Below are 12,349 nucleotides of genomic sequence, written 5' to 3'. Positions count from 1 at the left end.
AAACAGAATGGTTTTCTCCACATGTGCCATTTATACAAGTCTAACGAAAGCTAAAATACAGAAAGTTTACTCCTATAGTAAGTTGATTGCATATGCTTCTCTTTGTAGAATTGAGTGATTCATTCCAGGCCTTTTGTCAATTATTTGTTTTGATTGTGAACATTTCACTGCTTCTTTATTTTTTTTAACTTAGAGCCTATACAAACTTGCCAATGAAGAGGCAAAGAAGAAAGGCTATGACTTGCGAGTTGATGCCATCCCAATCGTGGCAGCCAAGGCATCAAGAGACATTGCCAGTGATGTAAGCTATGTTTCTTTTCCCCTCTGTGTCAGCTCTCTGAAGCAGCGCATTCACAAAAGGAGACAACATTAAAAAAAAAAAGAATTGTCCTTGACATTTAAAAATGTTTTGCGATGTATCATAGCAATCGATATCTTTTAAAAAGCTGAAATTTGAGGAAATGATAAACACAAAGGGTAAAAATAGTGTCATAGCCTGCAAAACTTAATGTGTTCAGTAAAGGCTGCATGGTCAAAAAGTAGAGGAGGCTATGCTGATGAATAAAACATTGGTAAAGATGGATATAGGCAAAAAGATGCATGTTAGGACATATCTAGCTGAGATTATTGAATATCTTTACTGCTTTAGTATTCTGCATTCAACAGAAATCTAGTAGGGAGGTTCTTGGTGTCCTATAATGTTTTAACTGATAGCTTTGAAAAATATACATGATGTATGCAAATCATAGGTAGCTCTGCTAAGGTTGTAGGAATAGAGTAGAGATAGATAGATAGATAGATAGATAGATAGATAGATAGATAGATAGATAGATAGATAGACAGATAAGAAATAGGAGATAGAGCAGTTTAGAGTGTAGATAAAGTACAGAACTTGGAGTTAGGAGGACCTGAGTTGGAATCCTGCTTGAGATACTTACTAGCTGTGTGACCTTGGGCAAATCACGTAATATCTAGTGGCCTTGGTTTCCTTAGGTGTAAAATGGGATTAAGAATAGTACCTACCTGACAGGTTTATTGTGAGGATCGAATGAGTTAATATATGTAAAGCATTTTGCAAACCTTAAAGTACCACATAATGCTAGCTTGTTACTATAGATTAGCAGTTCTCAAACTTTTTGGTCTTAGGACATCATTTAATTCTTATTGAGAAACTCCCCAAAGAGCTTTGGTGTGTACATATACATGCATACATATATACATACATATATACATATATATATTTGAAATTAGATGTTTATCTTATTATTATCAAAATTATTTTGACTCTGGGTACCCCCAGGGGTCCACAGACCACATCCTGAGAATCTTTGGAGGACAGATTCAGGCCAAGTCTAAACTTGTTATTCCTTGCAATACCTCTTAGCTCAGCACAAGTACTTAAGGATTAGCTCACAGAGTGGTACCATCATCCTTGGGTGGTTCCTATGGAGCAATCTCGTAGCTTTTCGGAGAGCCTGGCCATGTTCCCTACACTCAAGGCCCATATCCATATAGTCACCAATGGTGAATTAGCTTCATAGCCAAGTCAAGCAAAATGATAACATGCTGTCATTTGCATATGAATAGGATACCATAATCTACTCCTTCCCTCAAAATGGAAATGAACTTTGTATCCATCAGTCATATTGTTATCCATATCAACCAATGGCCATATTCCATGACCATTCCTAGTCATTCATTTCAATGACCATGAAATGCTGCCAGCATTATTGATGGAGTCAGTTCTCAAACCTCATTAGCACCAGGTCTCAGGAGAACACTCCTCAAATATAGGCAGCTCATCACCACCATCATAAAACTTATGCCAAACTATATCACTCAGGCAATATTCACAGTACTGAGGGTGACTATGAATATGCCAGTGTAATTCTGAATGGCAAAGTATAACAGACTCTCCATACAGAAGGCAGAAGAAAAACATTTATTTAGACACCAGAAAGCCAAATCAGTCATAGTGACCAAGAAGTCAATATGCATTATCACCACAGGGGGCAAAGCCATTCCCAAGCCTCCCCCCACTCCCTGCTGGGACCTTCCCACAAACACTCATGGGCCTAGTACCTGCCTACCTGTGTCCTTCCCAGCTCTGACTAGCCTGACCAACTTCCTCCCATCTCTGCTCCACCTGTCCTGTTCTATCCCTTCAGCAAACAAATCCCACCACACGTGATTTAGGCATCCATGTGATCTAAGCATGTCTATTAATGAATGGGAAAAGTCTTCCTATTTAAATTACCATTACACAAGCTTTCTTTGACATGTGTCTCATGAAAATAAGAGGCTATTACAGAATAGGAAATTCTACCTAATTACTATTACAGACAGTCCTTAATTTAAGACAAAGCCTCCTTAATTATAACCATGTTATTACTTATGATACAGAGTAATAGGCAGTACACAAACCCAATAGCCCAGACAGAGTGCTTTCTAATGTCTTCTAGTTGATCATTCCCTCCCCAGTCCTGTGCAGCAGCTCTCCTACAATCTTTGTAGCTCACAACCAAACCCCTTTCTTAGGGATCCTCCAGTGGTTCCCTCAAGTTCATGCCAGATCCACAAATTAAGTACCAACTTTATATAATAAAGATAAGAATGAGCTTGAACCTGTGTTTCTTTGATATAGGGAAAGAGGAATGAAAGAGGAAATTCCAAATTAATATTACAACTATTCTGAGCTGGTACTTATTTATAATACTGAATTCCTTATACTAATATAGATCATCACCTTCCCTGCAGTTTATAATCTTAAAGAGTTGACTGAAACATTGAGAAGTTAAATGACTCGCCTAGATTCACAACAGCCAATGTATGTCAGAGATGGGTCTGGAACAAAGGTCTTTCTGGCTCTGAGGCTGCTCCCAATTCACTGGATACAATCTACCATACACCACACCTCCCATTTGTAATACATAGATAAGAATCAAGCAATTCCTGCCTTTAAAGTGCTTACTTCCTATTGATTCCACAAATCCTTCAGTTTGCTCTCCTCTTCTGAGGACTTTTTAAACAAAATTTTATGGAGTAAATTGTTATATTATGTTTTAACTAGATACACGTTAGAAAGTTTTCTATGATATCTTATATATTTGTATGTTGTAGTTTACCAGATATTGTTTGGGATGAAAGGAAGACTTAGGAAACCATAAAAGCACCATACAAATGTAAGGGAGCTGTAATGATTTTTGATAATTTCTGTGAAATTATTCTGCGTCATTGATCAGGAATGTAGCCTCCATAACTACCTAATTTCTGTAGAAAAACTAAGATTCTCCTTAAATTAAGAATGTAACTGTGTACATGTAAATATTTCCTATATTTAACTTACCTTGTTTAAAATACATTATTGTCTTTCACCTATAAATACTGTTAACTTCACCCAGTTATAAATTCCATTTATTTAGGAGGGAAGGTCAAATTAGTATTACAAATACTCTAATCAGGTATTTATTTATAGTGATAAATTGAGCCAAACTGAATACTATCTTAAATAAATGGAAGAGGTATGATCTATGCTTTTTAGAGTTTATAGTTAGATGCACAAGATATATTTAACTGAGGCATTTTCATTCCAGTACAAATACAAAGATGGATATCGCAAGCAGCTTGGCCATCACATTGGAGCCCGTGACATCAAGGATGATCCCAAGATGATGTGGTCCATGCATGTGGCCAAGATCCAGAGTGACAGAGAGTACAAGAAGGACTTTGAGAAGTGGAAGACCAAGTTCAGCAGCCCAGTGGACATGCTGGGGATTGTGCTGGCCAAGAAGTGTCAGATTTTGGTTAGCGACATAGACTACAAGCATCCTCTACATGAATGGATGTGCCTCCCAGACCAGAATGATGTCATTCATGCTCGTAGGGCCTATGACCTACAGAGCGATGTGAGTACAGATCTGAACTTTGAAATATATCAGTAATGGAAACATTTACACAGAATGTGTAAACAAACAACAGATTAAATAGAGTGGAAATAATCTAAATAATTTAGCACACTGTCACAGGTAGTTGGGAAATTAATCATCATTTCATCTCTTCTAAGAATGCACTGTTATTTTAAGGATGTATACCAATACGTGCCACCTACATTTTTGCATATGCTATAAAAAATAATTCACAACTAGAATAAATTGCAAATGCAAGATGGCTTTGACTTGCTAAAGACAGGAATCATATATAGTCTGAATCAAGTCTATTATGATTTATATCATTGCTATTTTATTAATATTTAGGTTATACATAGATGCATTATTTTATAAGCTGGACATATTTTGTTAAAAATTCTGCATTACTCTCAATTATTATTCCAAATCAACTAGAAGAAGATGTAGTCTTTCTATATTATTATGGCATAAGGATGCCTTTTTTAAATCAAGAATAATTACCTTACAATTACTTTTTTGCTTCTTTGAGTAATAAATACTATTCCCAGAATGTTTACTCTTGTAAGTAAGATTTAGATTATATTTAGATATATTTATATATATAATATCTATACATATATTATATATAAATAAGTAAATATACATATTTAGATTATATTCTTATGTAATGAAAAGGAAAAATAGATTTGCTATCTTATTTAATTGTTTCATTATAACATATATTTTATTCTTTGCTTGACCAGATCTGTTTGATAGATAATGACTCAACTCTGTGGGGGGTCACCCCCTAACACATGGGGGAGTCACCAAACACTATCAGAGCCTAATAGGCTATGGAAAGAAATGTATTTCTCAAGTGAGAGCTTTGAAAAGCACATTTTTTATTGCTAGTGTTGTTTACTGTGTAAATATTTGAAATAAATGGTCATCATTAGAGAGCTTTAAAGAATTGAAAAGAATTTGGAATAATTATGGAGGATTTTATGTTCATTGGTTGATTCTAGAAACTCCACAGTCCACCTGCTATAATTCCTACCTTTGTTAAGTAACATTTGAAATGCAGGCAGCTGTACTGTAAAATTACTGCTAGAAAGAGAGGCTTTGCTTTCATTATTAAATATAGTTGGGAGCAGCCAATAGTATCTGCAAAATATAAATGCTGACCTTCTGGCTTGTTGATTCATTTCATCACTTTCCTTAACTGCATTTCAAAACAATATTAATATTGTATTCATTCACTCAGTAAAGTTCTGTGACCAGGCACTGGGGAAGATACAAAGACTTAAAAAATGAGAGTCTTTTATGTAAGCCTTGAAAGAGCTTATAACCATGTAGAATAATGTGGGTCAGCTCAGTATTCTTCACAAGTGAAATAAGATAAATGAAAAAGGTATTGAATAAGATATTGTAAAATGTTGTCAGTGTTTTGGTCTTTGCTCTATTGTCAAAATTCCTTTTCCTTTTATGTGCAGGATGATGAATATTAATATCATTATCTAAGAGAGTGTTTTGATTTGAAGGCAGTCCTCTTCGGGGGGGAGGGGGGAATCAATTAGAATAGTATATAATGTTATTGGAAATTTCTGTAGTGTAAAAAACAAACTACATCAGTAAAATAAATAAAAAGAAATCTATGACTTTCTAGCTAAGCACAGGAAAGCTTCTGAGTCATTTCTGAACAAAGCCTTCATTTTGCCTGATTAATGCACTAGAGAAAAATTTCTAGGAGAAGGAAAGTGGGTTGTACTTAATTACTAATCTCTTTGCATGTTTTACTTTAAATTAGTCATTTCTGGCTTAATGAACTAACTGTTCCAATTTTTTAAATTATCCACAGAATATATATAAGTCAGATCTTCAGTGGCTAAGGGGCATTGGCTGGGTGCCAATCGGTTCTTTGGATGTTGAAAAGTGCAAACGAGCAACAGAGATTTTGAGTGACAAGGCCTACCGTCAACATCCAGACACACTGAAATTTACCAGTGTGACAGATTCTTTGGAACAAGTATTGGCCAAGAATAATGCCATTACCATGAACAAGGTAAGCCCTCAGTTTTCTGAGAAAGATTCAATTGAATCACAGAATTAAAAATCTCAAATGAAAGTTGTCAAAATCTTAGAGAATTGCCACAGGTACTAATTACATTCTAATTCTTAGCAGAATTAAAATCGTAAATGAGGTTGTAAACTCACATACTTTTAAAATGATATAGTTCAGTTGTTTAGTCATATCCAATTCTTTGTGTACCCATTTGGGGTTTTCTTGGCAAAGATTGTGGAATGGTTTGCTGTTTTCTTCTCCAGTTCATTTTACAGATAAGGAAACTGAGGCAAACAGGGTTAAGCAACTTGCCCAAGGTCACACAGTTAGTAAATGTCTGAGGTCTGATTTGAACTGGAATCTTCCTAACTCTAGACCTGATGCTCTATCCACTGTACCACCTAACTCACCTTTATTCATCTAAATAATATCTATTTTTTGTTGTGTCTATCTAATATAAATATTAGTGATCAAAATTTTTAAGCATCCACATTTATACATTTTATCCATATATAATAATATTATTCTGATAAATAATAATTCTGTTTTAATTTGGCTTCCTCGAATTTCCTCTAAATGTTGTTTCTAATATTTTTCTAATGCTAACTTGTCTTCCTTTGTAGCGTTTATATACAGAAGCTTGGGACAAAGACAAGACTCAGGTTCACATAATGCCTGATACCCCTGAAATTATGTTGGCAAGGCAGAACAAAATCAACTACAGCGAGGTACAGGACCTTGTATTTATTTTGAAGTTCCATTTAATTATTATGATCTTCTAGCTTGAGTTTTCAGGCCATGTGTCTTTAAAAACTATTAATTTTTTTATTGGGCTATATTGGGTTGACTAGATTCTATAGAGTGGCCAGGTAGCTGTTTGGATAAATGATGCTTAAAAATATGGCTCCAGAATCAACTTACTGATCACCTCCAACAAACTGGATATTTAAAAAGTAAAACCAAACACATAATCAGAACTCATGTTTATGGACTAGAGCTAGAAATTAGAACTCAAGGTTTTGGAATGTACACTATTTATTGCCCATTTTGAACTATCTGAGGGTGGGTGGTTTGATAATCTGTAAGTAATTACCTCTCTAGCTTTTTATTTACCTTAAATTTTTTTTCTTGTAGAGCCTCTATAAACTTGCCAATGAAGAGTCAAAGAAGAAAGGTTATGACTTGAGGGCTGATGCCATCCCAATTGTGGCAGCCAAAGCCTCAAGAGATATTGCCAGTGATGTATGTAACCTAATTAAACATGATACAGTTGCCAATATGGGGAATTTTCTTTGAACTTTGGAGATGCAGCTACTTTTCAAGTGGGCATTCTTATTTAGTTTATAAAGTGGAAGAAAAATTTATAATAGGACAAACCAAATAAAACAGTGGTAACTACAGTAAACCTAAACATACATTCACAGCCAAATATTTCAGAACTGGCCTAGACCCTCATTCAAACAGAAAATTAAATTTGAGTCTTAATGTACGCCTTCCTGAATTGGAGGGAAATGTCCCCATACTGTGTTGCTATTTGACCTTTACAACAATCACAGATCTATTGCAATATTAGGATTAGTTAATGTCTACTCTAATACCAAAGGAGATGAAACATTCTAAGCCACTTTTGCTAGGGAAATGTAGTCCTTTTTTCGTATCAAATAAAGCTAACTTTCTACAAAATTTCACTAGTTATAATATCAGAAATCAACAGAGTATAATCCCTAATCTTCCCTTTCTATGAGAATGGGTTGAGGTATTGTGCTAAAGGGTATGTTGTGGTGGAAGAGTAGGTAAAAAGGAATCACAATGTTCAAAGTAATCTTCTGAAAAATCACCATGACTATTACAATAAGCTTATAAATATATGACCTATTTATATCGATTTTAAAATGTAAAAGTCACCTTTGTTTCATTCCAGTACAAATACAAAGATGGATATCGCAAGCAGCTTGGCCATCACATTGGAGCCCGTGACATCAAGGATGATCCCAAGATGATGTGGTCCATGCATGTGGCCAAGATCCAGAGTGACAGAGAGTACAAGAAGGACTTTGAGAAGTGGAAGACCAAGTTCAGCAGCCCAGTGGACATGCTGGGGATTGTGCTGGCCAAGAAGTGTCAGATTTTGGTTAGCGACATAGACTACAAGCATCCTCTACATGAATGGATGTGCCTCCCAGACCAGAATGATGTCATTCATGCTCGTAGGGCCTATGACCTACAGAGTGATGTGAGTAGCAAAAATGCATAGCAGTAGTAGCAGCAACAGCAGCAGCAGAAGTAGTAGCAGTAGTAATAGTAATAGTACTAAAAGTAATAGTAGTAGTAGTAGCAGTAGCAACAGCGGTAAAAAGCTTTTAATATAATTACCTCAACAATAAAACCTACTGATGACTAAGATTATATTCAATATATCCAATTATGTACAACATCCTGTACTGAACAATGGGTATACAAAGCTAAAACATGACAGACCCTGTCCTCAATGAGCCTACATTCAAGCAGAGAGGATAAGACAGACTGATGAATAAAGATAATACAAGGTTGAATGTTAAACGGACTAAAATAGGCTGTAAGAAAATGTGGAGAGAAAGCCCTTCTTATGGGAAGATTAGAGGATTCATGCAGGAATTAGCACTTGACATAGATCTTGCAAGAAGAGAGGCTTTTTAATAGACAGATAGATGGAATGCAGCAATGCAGACAAATATATAGGACCAGGAGAGGCCTGCGCATGATCAGGGAACAGCGAAGAGTCCAGTTGAGCTGGAAGGCAGAAGACAGCAGTGTGAAATGCAACAGCAAATGTAGCTAGGAACCATACATTGTATGGCCTTAAGTACCATGTTACAGAATTTATATTTTGCCTTATAGTGAATCATTAAGAGTTTTTGATCCAGGGAGTGACATGGAGAGAAATGTGTATTAGGAAGATTATTTTGACAGCTATATGAAAGGCAAATTACAGAAGTAAAAAAAATTGGATGGTAAAGATACCAGTTAGGAGGCTATTAGAATAATTTAGATGTAAGGTAAGGAGTGCCAGCACTATGCTGGTGGCAGTTGTTGTGAGTGGAAAGGTGGAGAGAGATGTGAAAGACTGAAATTAGAGTTGACAGGGCTTGTCCCTATATTAGATGAGAGTAGTCAGAGAAGAGAGAGGAATCAAAAGGTTTTGAGTATGAGTGACTGAGACTGTTAATGTGATCACTGGATGTAGGAAAACCAGGAGGAGAGGCTTTTGGTAAAGATTCTAAGTTCATTTGGGGACATTGAATTTGAAGCAACCACTATTAGGTGATTAGAATTTCAAATCTAAAGTTATGGGAAGAAATTGGAGCTGGATATATTGATTTGAGAGGTATATGAAGAGAGGTTATGATAAAATCATAGGAATGAATGAGGTCTCTGAGTGAGAGTGAAAATACAAGAGAAAATAGACCAGGACAGAGGTTATAGGATACCCACAACCAAGGGTTAGAAGGAGAAAGATGAATCAGTGAAAGATTCCAGGAAGGAGGGAATATTGTTGGATGTTTCAGAAAGGTTAAGGCCAGAAGTAACTGAGTGCTGAAGTAAAAATGATGTGAAGCTTGGGGAGAAATGATTGCTCCATTTTAGAATTTGTGATACAGAAATAGAAGAAACCATATCAAACTTTACCTGCACCTTGGACTTTAAGGGAACAGATTTCAAAGGGTTTAGGGAAAGCATAGGTAGAATTCTATAGCCTAAAATTTGACAGGGAAATCTAGCCAAGTGGGGAATGGAAGATCTCAACAATGAAAATCTGGAGACTCAGAAGATAAAAAAGGATGTAATAAGAAAGAAGCAAGGGAGCAGTCTAAAGAGATTTATATGGATGTGCAGGGAAGGCATCGTCCAGTTTAGCTTTTTTTTTTTAAAGTATAGAAGATGAAAATGGGGGCAGTTGATACAAAAAATATACAAAAACATAGTCCTATAAAATAGTATTAGGAGTACTAAAACTCAGAATTAGCTGAAGATAGCAAAGAATGCTAAGGATAATGAAAAGAGATGTGGGAAGATTTTAGCTATGTGGAGAAAAGAGGAAAATCAAAGGAGGAAAATCTCAGAATAGATATGTCAGTAATAATAATAAAGAGAAAGTAGAACTTATTTAGTTGTATCTAACTCTTTATAACTCCATGTACTATAGCATTCCAGTACTGTCTATGGTTGGTTTTTTTTTTCCAATGACACTGGACTGGTTTGCCATTTCTTTTTCCAATGGATTAAAGCAAATAGAGGTTAAGTGACTTGCCTAGGGCCACAGCTTGGATCTGAAGCTGGATGTGAACTCAGATCTACCTAACTCCAAGCCCAGAGTTCCATACAATGAGACACCAAGCTATCTCAAAAGCAGAACTATTTAACCCTTATTTTGTTCTCTGACAAGAAAAATAATTTTTGTATTGGGAAGGACAGAGCAGAAATGGCTAAGAGAGAGTTAAACTCTCAAAGAATTAGGGAGATAGTTCAAAGATCCCCTCATTGTTTTTGATGAGTTCATGCCACCAGGTCTGGATGAACTACATCACAGCTGCTAAAAAGAACTGGCAGAACTGGTTGCTAAGCTACTGCTAAGTTCTTGAAAGATTGTGGAGAATAAGAGAGGCATTCCAGTTCTGTGAAATGCAAATGGACTGATTTTCCAAAAGGAAAGAGAGCAGAAGATGCAAACTGTGGATCAATGAATATGACTTGAATTTTTGGAAAAAGTCAAGGGTGCATTATTAAAAGAATAATCAGCGAATACCTAGAAAATGAAGTCATGCTCTCAAAGGTGGGGGGAAGTTATCATGCATGGCTTAAGCAAGAAAACGTTATGGTAGATTATTCTTATTTCCTTTTCTAACAGCTTCTAGAGTGGTAGATCAAACTATATATAGAATATACTTAGATTTTAGCATAGCATTTTACAGTGACTCTTGTGTTCTTGATGTGGATAAGATGGAAAGATGTGGGTCAAATGAAAGATATATTGGCTGGAATCAGAACTGGTTGAATGGCCCAACTCAAAGAGTTGTTATTAATAGCTTGATGCCAACTTAGTAGCAAGTCTCCAGAGGAGGACCCCAGGGGTATTTGTTTGGCCCTGCACCATTTTATATTCTTATAAAAAATGATTTGAATAATAATATAGATAGCATGCTTATCAAATTTGCATATGCCACAAAGGCAGAAGGAATAATTGACATGATGAAAAAATATCTTGATAGGTCAGAAAGTTGAGCCAAAACTAATGAACTTGGTTAGGGAGAAATATAAAGTCTTCTATTCAAGATTTTTAAAAAGTCTGCCTCACAAGATGGGGTAGACCTGAAAAACACCTGTGGAGTTTATCAGGCTTCACATTTCATATGAGATGATGATGATGATGATGATGATGATGATGATGATGATGATGATGATGAAGAGAAGGAGGAAGAGGAGAAAAGAAGAAGAAAAAGAAGGAGGAGGAGAAGAAGAAGGAGGAGAAAGAGGGAAAAGAGGAGAAGAAGAGGAGGGAAAAAAGGAGAAGGAGAAGAGGAAGAAGAAGGAAAAGAAGAAGAAGCAGAAGAAGAAAGAGGAGGAGGGGGCAAAGACAACAAATGATATTTATATAGCACTTTATGATTCACAACATGCTTTATATGCATTATATTACTGTATCTTCATAATAACCCTGTGTGGTTAGTAGTACAATATCCTTAATTTTCCCTCAAAATGACAAAGAGGTTAAGTGGCCTGTCCATGGTTACATCGTTGCTACCTATGTGCCTAAATTCAAAGGTGAGATGTTAATCCAGGGGTCTCTTCCAAGTTTAGCATAATCCTCTACCCAAATAGCTAGTGATTCTAGGCTAGATTAAGGGAGGTACAGGATCTGGAAGGTTGTAGTCCTACTGGGCCCTGCTCTGGTTAGGTCACATGTGGAGTATTTTATTCAGTTTTAGGCACAATATTTTAGCAAACTATTAATAAGTTAGAAGTTAGAAGACATACAAAGAAGGACAACTAAGATACTGAAGAAACTCAAGATTGCTTAATATGAACATTGGTTGGAGGTACTGGGGTTGTTCATAGAGAAGAAATGACTTGGAAAAGATATGACATAATAGTTCTCTTAAGGTTTTCGAAGGGCTGTCATTTCTGCTTGGCACCAGAGTGTAGTAGGGTAAGAGCAAAGTAAAATTTCCAGAAGTCAGACTTAAGTTTGATAAAAGCAAGACTTCCTAATGTTAAGAACTATTAAAAAGTGAAATGAGTTGTTTCAGAAAGCAATGACTTTTCCCTTCTCAAGAAGTCTTCTGTGAAAAGAACACTTTACTGTTAAACAGATACACATATTCTCTACGTGATGTTGGACAAGTGACTCTGGATTTAGTTTGCCTAT

The 12,349-nt window shown here is 35.9% G+C and overlaps 1 protein-coding gene across 13 annotated transcripts in view; it reads left to right on the top strand.

Moving 5' to 3' along the window:
• Positions 1 to 12,349, top strand: part of NEB (nebulin) — a 241,861-nt gene that overhangs the window by 95,484 nt on the left and 134,028 nt on the right. For all 13 annotated transcript variants that reach the window (XM_072611940.1, XM_072611945.1, XM_072611950.1 and 10 more), the window contains 6 exons: positions 194 to 301; positions 3,594 to 3,905; positions 5,743 to 5,946; positions 6,570 to 6,674; positions 7,081 to 7,188; positions 7,868 to 8,179. In XM_072611940.1, the coding sequence (XP_072468041.1) occupies positions 194 to 301; positions 3,594 to 3,905; positions 5,743 to 5,946; positions 6,570 to 6,674; positions 7,081 to 7,188; positions 7,868 to 8,179 (1,149 nt within the window). The remainder of the gene's footprint in view (positions 1 to 193; positions 302 to 3,593; positions 3,906 to 5,742; positions 5,947 to 6,569; positions 6,675 to 7,080; positions 7,189 to 7,867; positions 8,180 to 12,349) is intronic.

The sequence above is a fragment of the Notamacropus eugenii genome, chromosome 5 (assembly GCF_028372415.1).
Source record: "Notamacropus eugenii isolate mMacEug1 chromosome 5, mMacEug1.pri_v2, whole genome shotgun sequence".
Classification (NCBI taxonomy): domain Eukaryota; kingdom Metazoa; phylum Chordata; class Mammalia; order Diprotodontia; family Macropodidae; genus Notamacropus; species Notamacropus eugenii.
This window is presented reverse-complemented; position numbering and strand designations above follow the sequence as displayed.